This window comes from Lampetra fluviatilis, chromosome 66, assembly GCF_964198595.1.
Source record: "Lampetra fluviatilis chromosome 66, kcLamFluv1.1, whole genome shotgun sequence".
Lineage (NCBI taxonomy): Eukaryota > Metazoa > Chordata > Hyperoartia > Petromyzontiformes > Petromyzontidae > Lampetra > Lampetra fluviatilis.
In genome coordinates, this window is record NC_136340.1 from 3,794,925 (window position 1) to 3,812,471 (window position 17,547).

The window sequence follows — 17,547 nt, forward strand, 5'->3', positions numbered from 1 at the left end:
TGGCACACAGCGACGACGTCCCCGTCGACATCATGGACCAGGCGCTGAGCGCGCACATCAAGATCCTGGACTACAGCTGCTCGCAGGCACGCAACACTCGCGCACCGCACGCACGGGCACACGCGCGTGTACATGCGCGTGTGGTGGTGGTGGTGACGGTGTGGTAGTGATGGTGGTGGTGGTCACCGTGTGGTGGTGGTGGTGGTGACCGTGTGGTGGTGGTGGTGACGGTGTGCTCGTGATGGTGGTGGTGGTGACGGTGTGCTCGTGATGGTGGTGGTGGAGACGGTGTGCTCGTGATGGTGGTGGTGGTGACCGTGTGGTGACGGTGTGGTGGTGACGGTGTGGTGGTGACCTGTGTGGTAGTGATGGTGGTGATTGTGACCGTGTGGTGGTGGTGGTGTTGTTGTGACGCAGGACCGTGACTCCCAGAAGATGCAGTGGATCGACCGCTTCATCGAAGAGCTGCGTAACGACAAGTGGGTCATCCCGGCACTAAAGCAGATCAAGGAGATCTGCAGCCTGTTCGGAGAAGCCCCGCAGAACGTCAGGTGACCCGCCTGCCCACCCACCACCACTCGCCACCACTCGCCACCACTCGCCACCACTCGCCACCACTAACCACCACTCGCCACCACTCGCCACCACTCGCCACCACTCGCCACCACTCGCCACCACTCGCCACCACTCGCCACCACTAACCACCACTCGCCACCACTCACCACCACTCGCCTCCTCCCCTTCACCACCACTCGCCACCACTCGCCACCACTCGCCACCACTCGCCACCACTCGCCACCACTCGCCATCACTCGCCATCACTCGCCACCACTCGCCACCACTCGCCACCACTCGCCACCACTCGCCACCACTCGCCACCACTCGCCACCACTCGCCACCACTCGCCACCACTCGCCACCACTCGCCACCACTCGCCACCACTCGCCACCACTCGCCACCACTCGCCACCACTCGCCACCACTCGCCACCACTCGCCACCACTCGCCACCACTCGCCACCACTCGCCACCACTCGCCACCACTCGCCACCACTCGCCACCACTCGCCACCACTCGCCTCCTCCCCTTCACCACCACTCGCCACCACTCGCCACCACTCGCCACCACTCGCCACCACTCGCCACCACTCGCCACCACTCGCCACCACTCGCCACCACTCGCCACCACTCGCCACCACTCGCCACCACTCGCCACCACTCGCCACCACTCGCCTCCTCCCCTTCACCACCACTCGCCACCACTCGCCACCACTCGCCACCACTCGCCACCACTCGCCACCACTCGCCACCACTCGCCACCACTCGCCACCACTCGCCACCACTCGCCACCACTCGCCACCACTAACCACCACTCCCCACCACTCGCCTCCTCCCCTTCACCACCACTCACCACCACCCACCACCACTCGCCACCACTCACCACCACTCGCCTCCTCCCACCACCACTCGCCACCACTCGCCACCACTCGCCACCACTCGCCACCACTAACCACCACTCACCACCACTCACCACCACTCGCCTCCTCCCCTTCACCACCACTCACCACCACCCACCACCACTCGCCATCACTCACCACCACTCGCCTCCTCCCACCACCACTCGCCACCACTCGCCACCACTCGCCACCACTCGCCACCACTCGCCACCACTCACCACCACTCACCACCACTCACCACCACTCGCCTCCTCCCCTTCACCACCACTCACCACCACTCACCACCACCCACCACCACTCGCCACCACTCACCACCACTCGCCTCCTCCCACCACCACTCACCACCACTCACCACCACTCACCACCACTCGCCTCCTCCCCTTCACCACCACTCACCACCACCCACCACCACTCACCACCACTCACCACCACTCGCCTCCTCCCACTCACCACCACCCACCACCACTCACCACCACTCACCACCACTCACCACCACTCACCACCACTCACCACCACTCACCACCACTCGCCCCCTCCCCTTCACCACCACTCACCACCACTCGCCTCCTCCCCTTCACCACCACCCACCACCACTCACCACCACTCACCTCCTCCCACTCACCACCACCCACCACCACCCACCACCACTCACCACCACTCACCACCACTCACCACCACTCACCACCACTCACCACCACTCGCCTCCTCCCACTCACCACCACCCACCACCACTCACCACCACTCACCACCACTCACCACCACTCACCACCACTCACCACCACTCACCACCACTCACCACCACTCACCACCACTCACCACCACTCGCCCCCTCGCCCTTCACCACCACTCACCACCACTCGCCTCCTCCCCTTCACCACCACTCGCCACCACTAACCACTACTCACCACCACTCGCCTCCTCCCCTTCACCACCACTCACCACCACCCACCACCACTCACCACCACTCACCATCACTAACCACCACTCACCACCACTCGCCTCCTCCCACTCACCACCACTCACCATCACTAACCACCACTCACCACCACTCGCCTCCTCCCCTTCACCACCACTCACCATCACTAACCACCACTCACCACCACTCGCCTCCTCCCACTCACCACCACTCACCACCACCCACCACCACACACCATCACTAACCACCACTCACCAACACTCACCACCACTCACCACCACCCACCACCACCCACCACCACTCACCACCACTCACCACCACTCACCATCACTCCCCTCCTCCCCTTCACCACCACTCACCACCACTCACCACCACTCACCACCACTCACCACCACTCACCACCACTCACCACCACTCACCACCACTCACCACCACTCACCACCACTCACCACCACTCACCATCACTCCCCTCCTCCCCTTCACCACCACTCACCACCACTCACCACCACTCACCACCACTCACCACCACTCACCACCACTCACCACCACTCACCACCACTCCCCTCCCACCATCCTACCTTGGCTACGTACGATACTACCCACTACACTATTATACACTGCACTCCACTCAACTATAGTACACTACACATTGCACTACACAACTATACACTATGCTCTGTACTGTGTGGAAGAAGTTAAACGTAAATCTTGAATTGAAGCTTAAGGTAAAGTCACGTAGATAGGTTCAAAGAAAATAACCAAAAAAACTGCGACGTTTCGATCGCAACAAAAGCAATCGTCATCAGGAGGAAAAAAGGAGGGAGAAAGCTGCTGAGGCAAACAGCCCGCAAACAGCCCGCACACAGCCCGCAAACAGCCTGTAAACAACCTGTAAACAACCTGCAAACAGCCTGTAAACAACCTGTAAACAGCCCGCAAACAGCCCGCACACAGCCTGTAAACAACCTGTAAACAACCTGTAAACAACCTGTAAACAGCCTGCAAACAGCCCGCACACAGCCTGTAAACAGCCTGTAAACAGCCCGCAAACAGCCTGCAAACAGCCCGCAAACAGCCCGCAAACAGCCCGCACACAGCCTGTAAACAGCCTGTAAACAGCCCGCAAACAGCCCGCACACAGCCTGTAAACAGCCTGTAAACAGCCCGCAAACAGCCCGCAAACAGCCCGCACACAGCCCGCAAACAGCCCGCAAACAGCCCGCAAACAGCCCGCAAACAGCCCGCAAACAGCCCGCAAACAGCCCGCAAACAGCCCGCACACAGCCCGCAAACAGCCCGCAAACAGCCCGCAAACAGCCCGCAAACAGCCTGCAAACAGCCTGCAAACAGCCCGCAAACAACCTGTAAACAGCCCGCAAACAGCCCGCAAACGGCCCGCAAACGGCCCGCAAACGGCCCGCAAACGGCCCGCAAACGGCCCGCAAACGGCCCGCAAACGGCCCGCAAACAGCCCGCAAACAGCCCGCAAACAGCCCGCAAACAGCCCGCAAACAGCCCGCAAACAGCCCGCAAACAGCCCGCAAACAGCCTGCAAACAGCCCGCAAACAACCTGTAAACAGCCCGCAAACAGCCCGCAAACAACCCGTAAACAGCCCGCAAACAGCCCGCAAACAACCTGTAAACAGCCCGCAAACAGCCCGCAAACAGCCCGCAAACAGCCCGCAAACAGCCCGCAAGCAGCCCGCAAGCAGCCCGCAAGCAGCCCGCAAGCAGCCCGCAAGCAGCCCGCAAACAGCCCGCAAACAGCCCGCAAACAGCCCGCAAACAGCCCGAAAACAGCCCGCAAACAGCCCGCAAACAGCCCGCAAACAACCTGTAAACAGCCCGCAAACAGCCCGCAAACAACCTGTAAACAGCCCGCAAACAACCTGTAAACAGCCCGCAAACAGCCCGCAAACAACCTGTAAACAGCCCGCAAACTGCCCGCAAACAGCCCGCAAACAGCCCGCAAACAGCCCGCAAACAGCCCGCAAACAACCCGTAAACAGCCCGTAAACAGCCCGCAAACAACCCGTAAACAGCCCGTAAACAGCCCGCAAACAGCCCGCAAACAACCCGTAAACAGCCCGCAAACTGCCCGCAAACAGCCCGCAAACAGCCCGCAAACAGCCCGCAAACAGCCCGCAAACAACCTGTAAACAGCCCGCAAACAGCCCGCAAACAGCCTGCAAACAGCCCGCAAACAGCCCGCAAACAGCCCGCAAACAGCCTGCAAACGGCCTGTAAACAGCCTGTAAACAGCCCGCAAACAGCCCGCAAACAGCCCGCAAACAGCCTGTAAACAGCCTGCAAACAGCCCGCAAACAGCCCGCAAACAGCCTGCAAACGGCCTGCAAACAGCCCGCAAACAGCCCGCAAACAGCCCGCAAACAGCCCGCAAACAGCCTGTAAACAGCCCGCAAACAGCCCGCAAACAGCCTGCAAACAGCCCGCAAACAGCCCGCAAACAACCTGTAAACAGCCCGCAAACAGCCCGCAAACAGCCTGCAAACAGCCCGCAAACAGCCCGCAAACGGCCCGCAAACGGCCCGCAAACAGCCCGCAAACAGCCCGCAAACAGCCCGCAAACAGCCCGCAAACAGCCCGCAAACAGCCCGCCTCAGCAGCTTTCCTGATGACGATTTCTCGTGTTGCGATCGAAACATCGTAGTTTTTTGTTCTTTTCTTTGAACCTATCTTCGTGACTTTACCGAAAGACCCAAGAATACGTGAAACGTACGTGAATACATCCACGCTTCATCGTTCGGCGCATCTGTCTCTCTCTCTCTCTCGCGCGTCTGTCTGTCTCTCTCTCTCGCGCGTCTGTCTGTCTGTCTCTCTCGCGCGCGTGTCTGTCTGTCTGTCTCTCTCTCTCGCGCGTCTGTCTGTCCGTCTCTCTCGCGCGTGCGCCGTCACCAGCCAAATGCAGCGCAATCCCCACGTGTTCTACCGGCACGACCTCATCAACCAGCTGCAGCAGAACCACATGCTGGTGACGCTGGTGGCAGAGAACCTCGCTGCCTACATGGACGTCATGAAGCAGTACGCCAAGGGTAACGCCACGCTCGCACTCACACGCACACTAGCACACTCGCACACTCGCACACGCGCTCGCTCACACGCACACTCACACACACTCGCACGCACACTAGCACACTCGCTCACACGCACACTAGCACACTCGATCACACGCACACACTCGCTCACACGCACACTCACACGCACTCGCTCACACGCTCTCGCGCACTCACGCACACTCGCTCACAGACACACTAGCACACTCGCTCACACGCTCTCACGCACTCACGCACACTCGCTCACAGACACACTAGCACACTCGCTCACACGCACTCACTCGCTCACACGCACTCACGCGCTCACACGCACACTAGCACACTCGCTCACACGCACTCACGCACACTCGGTCACACACGCGCACTAGCATACTCGCTCACAGACACTAGCACACTCGCTCACACACACACTAGCACACTCGCTCACAGACACACTAGCACACTCGCTCACAGACACACTAGCACACTCGCTCACACACACACTAGCACACTCGCTCACGCGCACACTAGCACACTAGCACACTCGCTCACACACACACTAGCACACTCGGTCACACACACACTAGCACACTCGCTCACAGACACACTAGCACACTCGCTCACAGACACTAGCACACTCGCTCACACGCACACTAGCACACTCGCTCACAGACACTAGCACACTCGCTCACACGCACACTAGCACACTCGCTCACAGACACACTAGCACACTCGCTCACAGACACTAGCACACTCGCTCACACACACACTAGCACACTCGCTCACACGCACACTAGCACACTCGCTCACACGCACACTAGCACACTCGCTCACAGACACACTAGCACACTCGCTCACAGACACACTAGCACACTCGCTCACAGACACTAGCACACTCGCTCACACGCACACTAGCACACTCGCTCACAGACACTAGCACACTCGCTCACACGCACACTAGCACACTCGCTCACAGACACTAGCACACTCGCTCACAGACACACTAGCACACTCGCTCACAGACACTAGCACACTCGCTCACAGACACTAGCACACTCGCTCACAGACACTAGCACACTCGCTCACAGACACTAGCACACTCGCTCACAGACACTAGCACACTCGCTCACACACACACTAGCACACTCGCTCACACACACACTAGCACACTCGCTCACAGACACACTAGCACACTCGCTCACACACACACTAGCACACTCGCTCACGCGCACACTAGCACACTCGCTCACAGACACTAGCACACTCGCTCACACGCACACTAGCACACTCGCTCACACGCACACTAGCACACTCGCTCACACACACACTAGCACACTCGCTCACACACACACTAGCACACTCGCTCACAGACACTAGCACACTCGCTCACACGCACACTAGCACACTCGCTCACAGACACACTAGCACACTCGCTCACAGACACTAGCACACTCGCTCACAGACACACTAGCACACTCGCTCACAGACACTAGCACACTCGCTCACACGCACACTAGCACACTCGCTCACAGACACTAGCACACTCGCTCACACGCACACTAGCACACTCGCTCACACGCACACTAGCACACTCGCTCACACGCACACTAGCACACTCGCTCACAGACACACTAGCACACTCGCTCACAGAAACTAGCACACTCGCTCACAGACACTAGCACACTCGCTCACAGACACTAGCACACTCGCTCACACGCACACTAGCACACTCGCTCACAGACACACTAGCACACTCGCTCACAGACACTAGCACACTCGCTCACAGACACTAGCACACTCGCTCACAGACACTAGCACACTCGCTCACACACACACTAGCACACTCGCTCACGCGTACACACACTAGCACACTCGCTCACGCGTACACACACTAGCACACTCGCTCACACACACACTAGCACACTCGCTCACACAGACACTAGCACACTCGCTCACGCGTACACACACTAGCACACTCGCTCACAGACACACTAGCACACTCGCTCACAGACACTAGCACACTCGCTCACACACACACTAGCACACTCGCTCACAGACACTAGCACACTCGCTCACGCGTACACACACTAGCACACTCGCTCACGCGTACACACACTAGCACACTAGCACACTCGCTCACACGCACTCGCGCGCTCACACGCACACTAGCACACTCGCTCACACTCACACTAGCACACTCGCTCACACTAGCACACTCGCTCACACACACACTAGCACACTCGCTCACACGCACGCTCACACGCACGCTCACACGCACGCTCACACGCACACTAGCACACTCGCTCACACGCACTCGCGCACACTCGGTCACACACGCGCACTAGCATACTCGCTCACAGACACTAGCACACTCGCTCACACACACACTAGCACACTCGCTCACACACACACTAGCACACTCGCTCACAGACACACTAGCACACTCGCTCACAGACACACTAGCACACTCGCTCACACACACACTAGCACACTCGCTCACACACACACTAGCACACTCGCTCACAGACACACTAGCACACTCGCTCACAGACACACTAGCACACTCGCTCACACACACACTAGCACACTCGCTCACACACACACTAGCACACTCGGTCACACACACACTAGCACACTCGCTCACAGACACACTAGCACACTCGCTCACAGACACTAGCACACTCGCTCACACGCACACTAGCACACTCGCTCACAGACACTAGCACACTCGCTCACAGACACTAGCACACTCGCTCACACACACACTAGCACACTCGCTCACACACTAGCACACTCGCTCACACGCACACTAGCACACTCGCTCACAGACACACTAGCACACTCGCTCACAGACACTAGCACACTCGCTCACACACACACTAGCACACTCGCTCACACGCACACTAGCACACTCGCTCACACGCACACTAGCACACTCGCTCACAGACACTAGCACACTCGCTCACACGCACACTAGCACACTCGCTCACAGACACTAGCACACTCGCTCACACGCACACTAGCACACTCGCTCACAGACACACTAGCACACTCGCTCACAGACACTAGCACACTCGCTCACACACACACTAGCACACTCGCTCACACGCACACTAGCACACTCGCTCACAGACACACTAGCATACTCGCTCACAGACACTAGCACACTCGCTCACAGACACACTAGCACACTCGCTCACACACTAGCACACTCGCTCACACACACACTAGCACACTCGGTCACACACACACTAGCACACTCGCTCACAGACACACTAGCACACTCGCTCACAGACACTAGCACACTCGCTCACACGCACACTAGCACACTCGCTCACACGCACACTAGCACACTCGCTCACAGACACACTAGCATACTCGCTCACAGACACACTAGCACACTCGCTCACACGCACACTAGCACACTCGCTCACAGACACACTAGCACACTCGCTCACACACACACTAGCACACTCGCTCACAGACACTAGCACACTCGCTCACACGCACACTAGCACACTCGCTCACAGACACACTAGCACACTCGCTCACAGACACACTAGCACACTCGCTCACAGACACTAGCACACTCGCTCACAGACACTAGCACACTCGCTCACAGACACTAGCACACTCGCTCACAGACACTAGCACACTCGCTCACAGACACTAGCACACTCGCTCACACACACACTAGCACACTCGCTCACAGACACTAGCACACTCGCTCACACACACACTAGCACACTCGCTCACGCGTACACACACTAGCACACTAGCACACTCGCTCACACGCACTCGCGCGCTCACACGCACACTAGCACACTCGCTCACACTCACACTAGCACACTCGCTCACACTAGCACACTCGCTCACACACACACTAGCACACTCGCTCACACGCACGCTCACACGCACGCTCACACGCACGCTCACACGCACACTAGCACACTCGCTCACACGCACTCACGCACACTCGCTCACACACACTCGCTCACACACACACTCGATTCACACGCACGCGCTCAATCACGCGCGCACTTGTTCACGCGCGCGCTCACACGCACACTCAGTCACGCTCGTGTGCCGTGCCGGCCTTCATAGGCGCTACTCGCTATCAGCACTTGCCCCAACAGTCTGTCAAGGGTATACGGGGGTCTTTGTGTGTGTGCGTGTGTGTACCCATGTGTGTGCTTGCGTGTGCATACTCATGTGTGTGCGTGTGCTCATGTGTGTGTGCTTGCGTGTGCTCATGTGTGTGTTCTTGCGTGTGCTCATGTGTGTACTCATGTGTGTGCGTGCGTGTACTCATGTGTGTGCTTGCGTGTGCTCGTGTGTGCTTGCGTGTGCTCGTGTGTGCTTGCGTGTGCTCGTGTGTGTGCTTGCGTGTGCTCGTGTGTGTGTTCTTGCGTGTGCTCGTGTGTGCTTGCGTGTGCTCGTGTGTGCTTGCGTGTGCTCGTGTGTGTGCTCATGTGTGTGTTTGCGTGTGCTCATGTGTGTGTTCTTGCGTGTGCTCATGTGTGTGCTCATGTGTGTGCGTGCGTGTACTCATGTGTGTGCTTGCGTGTGCTTGCGTGTGCTCATGTGTGTGTTCTTGCGTGTGCAGAGCATCCGGAGTACGACCCGCTGAGTGTGCGTCCCGGCAGCCGCTACAGCCACGTGCAGGAGGTGCAGGAGCGGCTCGCCTTCCTCAGGTGCTCACCCCGCCGCCTCCCACCCCTCCCCTCCCCTCGCCCTTCACCCCGACCCGAGCCTTCTCGGACCTCTGCTGGCCTTCGTGGGCAGCACCGAGCCGCCTCAAGCCTCGGGGGCCCTTTCACGCCGCCCGCCTTGGCCCTTCTCAACCCCCCTCTGAGCTCCTTTGTGGGCCTTCACGGGCCCTTTGTGTGCCGTCTCGGGCCTTCGTTGGCCTCGGGCCCTTGTCCGGCGCTTAGTGGGCCTTTGCTGGGCCTTCGTTGGTCCTTTGTTCGGCCTTTGTGGCCTTTTGCTCGCCTTCTCCGCACCATCGCTGCACTCGGCTGGCCTCAGGCCCTTCTCCCTCAGGCCCTTTGCGGGCCTTTGCGGGCCTTTGCGGGCCTTTGCGGGCCTTCTCGCGCGTGACTGAGCCACTTGAAACCTTCGCAATCGCCCGCCGTGTGTCCAGAACCCTCCTCGTGCTGCTGCCATCAGCTTTACCTGACGTCCACTTGTCGTCTCTCTCCCCCCTCTCTCCCCCCCCCCTCTCTCTCCCCCCCTCTCTCCCCCCTCTCTCCCCCTCTCCCCCCTCTCTCCCTCTCCCCCCTCTCTCCTGGTTCCCCCCCCCCGACTCTCCCTGCACCTTGTTGCTTCCCCTACCGTTACCCCCCCCCCCCCCACACGGTCTCCCTCCACCCCTCAGGTTCCTGCTGAAGGACGGGCAGCTGTGGCTGTGCTCCCCGCAAGCGAAGCAGATCTGGCGCTGCTTGGCGGAGAGCGCCGTCTACCTGTGCGACCGCGAGGCCTGCTTCAGGTGGTTCTCCAAGCTGATGGGCGACGAGCCCGACCTGGACCCCGACATCAACAAGGAGTTCTTCGAGAGCAACGTGCTGCAGCTGGACCCCTCGCTGCTCACCGAGAACGGCATGAAGTGCTTCGAGAGGTTCTTCAAGGGTGAGGCCCGCTCACTCACTCACTCACTCACCCGCTCACCGACTCACCCGCTCACCGACTCGCCCACTCACCGACTCGTCCACTCACCGACTCGCCCGCTCACCGACTCGCCCGCTCACTGACTCGCCCGCTCACTGACTCACCCGCTCACTCACTCACCCGCTCACTTACTCACCCACTCACCGACTCATCCGCTCACCCGCTCACTCACTCACCCACTCACCGACTCACCCGCTCACTGACTCACCCGCTCACTCACTCACCCGCTCACTCACTCACCCGCTCACTGACTCACCCGCTCACTGACTCACCCGCTCACTCACTCACCCGCTCACTGACTCACCCGCTCACTCGCTCACTGACTCACCCGCTCACTCACTCACCCGCTCACTCACTCACCCGCTCACTTACTCACCCACTCACCGACTCACCCGCTCACCCGCTCACCCGCTCACTCACTCACCCGCTCCCCGACTCACCCGCTCACTGACTCACCCGCTCACCGACTCACCCGCTCACTCACCCGCTCACTGACTCACCCGCTCACTGACTCACCCGCTCACTGACTCACCCGCTCACTCACTCACCCGCTCACTGACTCACCCGCTCACTCACTCACCCGCTCACTCACTCACCCGCTCATCCACGCACCCGCTCACCGACTCGCCCGCTCACCGACTCGCCCACTCACTCACTCGCCCGCTCACCGACTAACCCGCTGACTCACTCACCCGCTCACTCACTCACCCGCTCATCCACGCACCCGCTCACCGACTCACCCGCTCACCGACTCACCCACTCACTCACTCGCCCGCTCACCGACTCACCCGCTCACTCACTCACCCGCTCACTGACTCGCCCGCTCACTGACTCACCCGCTCACTGACTCGCCCACTCATTCACTCACCCGCTCACCGACTCACCCGCTCATCCAGGCACCTGCTCACTGACTCACCCGCTCACCGACTCACCCGCTCACCGACTCACCCGCTCACTGACTCACCCGCTCACTGACTCACCCGCTCACTCACTCACCCGCTCACCGACTCACCCGCTCACTCACTCACCTGCTCACTGACTCACCCGCTCACTGACTCACCCGCTCACTCACTCACCCGCTCACCGACTCACCCGCTCACCGACTCACCCGCTCACTCACTCACCCGCTCACTCACTCACCCGCTCACCGACTCACCCGCTCACTCACTCACCCGCTCACTGACTCACCCGCTCACCGACTCACCCGCTCACCGACTCACCCGCTCACCGACTCGCCCACTCACCGACTCACCAGCTCACCGACTCACCCGCTCACTCACTCACCCGCTCACTGACTCACCCGCTCACTGACTCACCCGCTCACCGACTCACCCGCTCACCCGCTCACCGACTCACCCGCTCACCGACTCACCCGCTCACCGACTCGCCCACTCACCGACTCACCCGCTCACCGACTCACCCGCTCACTGACTCACCCGCTCACTGACTCACCCGCTCACCGACTCACCCGCTCACTGACTCACCCGCTCACCGACTCGCCCACTCACCGACTCGCTTGTGGTGTTTGTTTTGAGAATTGTGGTTGTAATGTGGTTGTGGTGGTTGTGGTGGTTGTGGCGGTTGTTGCAGCGGTGAACTCTCGGGAGGGGAAGCTGGTTGCTAAGCGACGTGCGTACATGATGGATGACCTGGAGCTCATCGGCCTTGACTACCTGTGGAGGGTGCGTGTTGCCACGGCAACAACACACGGCAACAACACACGGCAACAACACACGGCAACAACACACGGCAACAACACACGGCAACAACACACGGCAACAACACACGGCAACAACACACGGCAACAACACACGGCAACAACACGGCGATCCGGTGACCCCAGTTCGATTGCCGCTCACGACCAACACCAGTGACGATTTTCCGAACTGAACCTGGGCCTCCCCTAGGTCGACTCGGCCTCAAATGAGTAGCTGGTGCGGTGTGTAGTAAACATCGCTAGCACTGGGGAGACAAAGGCGGCCGGGCGTGGTGCTGGCCACCCACCCCCTCGTGTGCCACAGTGGCGGCCTTAATGGGTGTTACTCAACTTTGGTGACTGCAGGAATTCATATTCTTTAGTTCTTTCGGTAAAGTCACGGAGATAGAAAAAAAAAAAATTAAGTGAATCAATAAACACGTGCTTGCTTCATTCAGACACTGTCGCCTCGACAGACCTGGTTTTCACCTGAGGACGGCTGCTTGCGTTGTGGCCGAAACGTCGTGAGAATTATTTTATTATGTTGAATTTTATTATTTTATTACTTCCCTTCTACGTGACTTTACCGAAAGAACCAAGAAGATGAATCCCTGCAGTCACGAAAGCTTTAAATCGAAACGAAGGAAGGTGCTTTGCAAGCCTACTGGCTATCAACAAAGATTCGTTCATGAAGCCGTCCATATCTACAGACACGGACACAATTTCAAGCGAGAGGATGGTGAAAACTCAGCAATCATTGTAAAGATGTCATCAGCCACTTTGGGTCATGACTTGATTAGTGTTTTCTTTGCAACCTCCACCGTCAGCAGTGTGGGTGTGTGGAGCGAGGTGCAGTGATTGCCTGGCGGCCCTTTTGATTGGTGTCCACCCACTGCGTTGGCGTTGCTTTCTCCGACATTAACATCATGCTGTTGACACACTTGGACTACGCCCATCTCTAAACCTTTACAAACAGTTTGTCTTTAGAGGCTAACTCCCCTTGTCCTGATGACGACCGCTTGTGTTGCGGTCGATACGGCGTGGTTTTTTGTTTTTATTACATTTTTATTATATTAAATTTACTGAAAGAACCAAGAATAAGTCTACATTATAGACTGCCAGGATGCTCACTCAGGTTAAGAACCAGGCTACAGTCCACATTCGTGGTTTTTGTAGTTTCTTTTATTTTAATTCACTTAATTTTTTATTAAGATTTTTCCGTTCTCCATGACTTTACCGAAAGAACTAAAGAATCGGTGTTATTCGCTAATAGCACTTGCCCCAAAAGTCTGTTCAAGGCTACCCGGGGGACCTTTGTATTTGTGTTCATCTTGATAGACTAGCTGATGTGCCTGCGTGCGATGTGCTGGTCACCCACCCCCTCGTGTGCCACAGTGCCGGCTCTCGTAGGCGCTTCTCGCTACTAACGGCACTTGCCCCAACGGCTTTGTCTGTGTGTGGTCGTAGCTGGTGATCCACGGCAGCGACGACATCGCAAACCGCGCCATCGACCTCCTGAAGGAGATCTACACCAACCTGGGGCCCCGGCTACAGACCAGCCAGGCAGGAGTCACGCAGAGTCACACGCAGAGTCACACGCAGAGTCACACGCAGAGTCACGCGCAGAGTCACGCGCAGAGTCACGCGCAGAGTCACGCGCAGAGTCACACGCAGAGTCACACGCAGAGTCACACGCAGAGTCACACGCAGAGTCACACGCAGAGTCACACGCAGAGTCACACGCAGAGTCACACGCAGAGACTCGCGCAAACTCACCAAGTCACACAGTCACACAGTCACAGACTCACACAGAATCACTGAGACTCACAGAATCACTGAGACTCACAGAATCACTGAGACTCACAGAATCACTGAGACTCACAGAATCACTGAGATTCACAGAATCACTGAGACTCACACAGAATCACTGAGACTCACACAGAATCACTGAGACTCACACAGAAGCACTGAGACTCACACAGAATCACTGAGACTCACACAGAATCACTGAGACTCACACAGAATCACTGAGACTCACACAGAATCACTGAGACTCACACAGAATCACTGAGACTCACACAGAATCACTGAGACTCACACAGAATCACTGAGACTCAGAGTCACCGAGACTCGCTGAGACTCACAGACTCACTGAGATTCACAGAATCACTGAGACTCACAGAATCACTGAGACTCACAGACTCATGGAGACTCACCAAGTCACACAGACTCACTGAGAATCACGGAGCCACACTGAGATGGCCATACTGCACCAATGTCTGTCTCATTCCAACGATCTCCGATGACCTCGTATGATCCCCGTCGGCAGTGGTGATGGTGGCGGTGCGATGACGGTGCGGTGGTGGTGCGGTGTCTGTGGCGGTGGCGGTGCGGTGGCGGTGCGGTGTCTGTGGCGGTGCCGTGGCGGTGCGGTGGCGGGGCGGTGACGGTGGTGGGGCGGTGATGGTGGTGGTGACGGTGGTGGGGCAGTGACGGTGGTGGAGGTGCGGTGACGGTGGTGGAGGTGCGGTGACGGTGGTGGGGCGGTGATGGTGACGGTGGCGGTGTCTGTGACGGTGGCCACTGGCGTGAGCAGGTGGAGATCCACGAGGACTTTGTGCAGTCGTGCTTCGACCGTCTGCGTGCGTCGTACGGCACGCTGTGCGTGCTGGACGGCGACAAGGACGGCGTGAACGGGGCGCGCCAGGAGGCGGTGCGCATGGTGCGCGTGCTCACCGTGCTGCGCGAGTACGTCACCGAGTGTGACGGGGACTACCACGAGGAGAGGACCATCCTGCCCATGGCCCGGTGAGAGACGCCACGCCGCACCACCACGACACGCACGCACTGCCACAACACGCACGCACTGCCACAACACGCACCACCACCACCACGACGCACACACGTGCAAGCACGCGCACGCCAGCATGCGCGTGCACAGACACGTACGCACACAGGCCCTGCAACGAGCAGAAGCCCGTGGCCCGGTGCGTGCGGTGTGCGTTCCAAGCTTGGCTGACAATTTGTGTGCGGGCCGTGTGGTGTGGTGCGGTGTGTGAGGTGTGTGCGGTGTGTGCGTGGTGCGGTGTGGTGTGTGTGTGCGGTGTGTGTGTGGCGTGGTGCGGTGTGTGCATGGTGCGGTGTGTGCGGTGTATGCGTGGTGCGGTGTGTGCGGTGTGGTGTGTGCGGTGTGTGTGCGGTGTGTGCGTGGCGCGGTGTGTGTGGTGTGTGTGCGGTGTGTGTGGTGTGTGTGCGGTGTGTGTGGTGTGTGTGCGGTGTGTGTGTGGTGTGTGTGTGGTGTGTGCGCGGTGTGTGCGTGGTGCGTGGTGTGTGTGGTGTGTGCGGCGTGTGTGCGGCATGTGTGCGGTGTGTGCGTGGTGTGCGGTGCAGGGCGTTCCGAGGGAAGCACGTGTCGCTGGTGGTGCGGTTCCCGAGCCAGGCGAGGCAGGTGGAGGACCTGGACGTGTGGTCCCACACCAACGACTCGGTGGGGTCCGTGCGGCGCTACATCCTGTCGCGCGTCAAGGGCAACAGCGCACACACCAAGGTACGGTCCAGTGCGTTGTGTGATGAGTGGTGGTGTGTGTGGTGCAGTGTGTGTGTGTGTGGTGCAGTGTGGTGCAGTGTGTATGTGGGGAGCAGTGGCGCACAAGTTAGCGTGCTGCCATACGAAATTGGCAGAAACGCGAGTTTGATTCCCTGTCACGTCCACCAACGCCATTGATGATTATCTTGATGAACTGGTCCTGGGCCTCTTCGAAGTCGACTCAGCCTCAAATGATTACCTGGTGCGATGTGTAGTAAACAGCCATTCGGGGGGAGACAAAGGCGGCCGGGTGTGGTGCTGGCCACCCACTCGTGTGCCACAATGCCGGCCTTCATAGGTGCTGCTGCTGCTACTCGCTTCTATCAGCACTTGCCCCAACCGTCTGTGAGGCTACACGGGGGACCTTTGTCTTTGTCTGTGTGCAGGTGGAGTTGTACATCAATGGGGAGCTGGTGGACCCCAGCGAAGACCGCAAGCTCATTGGCCAGCTCAACCTCAAGGACAAGACGGTAACTAAGGCAACCAGATGGGTAACCATGGGGACCCGGGTTACCATGATGAGCTGGGTAACCATGGTGAGCTGGGTAACCATGGGGACCTGGGTAACCATGGCAATTGTAGTGGCCACATTTCGATGGGGTGCAGGCAGTGTGTGTGTGTTGTGTGGCTTTACCCTGTGTAGTTGTGCTGTGTGTGCATGTACCGTGCGTGTGAATGGTGTGTGTACCGTGTGTGTGGATACTGCACCTCAGCGTGCGTGTACTGTGTTGATACTGCATGTCTGTGTGTGTGTGTACCGTGTGGCCTGGTCTCAGCTAGCTGTTGAAAGTTGCAAGCGATAGATTCAACATCGCTTGCAGCATCAACGGAGGGCAGAGGAACGACGCTCACAACAACGAGCGGAGCGCCGTGTGGCTAAAACACAACAAGTTGGCACAGTAGGGGGCACAGGTGGTGCATCGGCCACTCATCTCAGTCGACCCGTGGCACCTGCCAGGTCTGCCCCGTGACCTTCTGCCAGCGGGCGTTCGACACTTCACGCGGCCTTAACGTGCACACTAGCCTGGCACAAGCGTCGTGGTGACGTCACTGCCACTTAGTGGCGAATGGCGGTTGTTGTTGTGTACCGTGTGTGTGTGTACCGCGTGTGTGTACTGCGTGCGTGCGTACCGTGCGTGAACCATGTGTGCATGTACCGCTGCCACCTTCGCCA

The 17,547-nt window shown here is 58.8% G+C and overlaps 1 protein-coding gene across 6 annotated transcripts in view; it reads left to right on the top strand.

Moving 5' to 3' along the window:
• USP9X (ubiquitin specific peptidase 9 X-linked) overlaps positions 1-17,547 on the top strand; it is a 75,883-nt gene that overhangs the window by 19,838 nt on the left and 38,498 nt on the right. For all 6 annotated transcript variants that reach the window (XM_078882685.1, XM_078882691.1, XM_078882687.1 and 3 more), the window contains exons 12-21: positions 1-86; positions 418-551; positions 5,291-5,424; positions 10,031-10,118; positions 10,802-11,052; positions 12,682-12,773; positions 14,255-14,350; positions 15,384-15,595; positions 16,178-16,334; positions 16,760-16,843. The exon at positions 1-86 is cut by the window's left edge and continues 121 nt beyond it. In XM_078882685.1, coding sequence (XP_078738811.1) covers positions 1-86; positions 418-551; positions 5,291-5,424; positions 10,031-10,118; positions 10,802-11,052; positions 12,682-12,773; positions 14,255-14,350; positions 15,384-15,595; positions 16,178-16,334; positions 16,760-16,843 — 1,334 coding nt within the window. The remainder of the gene's footprint in view (positions 87-417; positions 552-5,290; positions 5,425-10,030; positions 10,119-10,801; positions 11,053-12,681; positions 12,774-14,254; positions 14,351-15,383; positions 15,596-16,177; positions 16,335-16,759; positions 16,844-17,547) is intronic.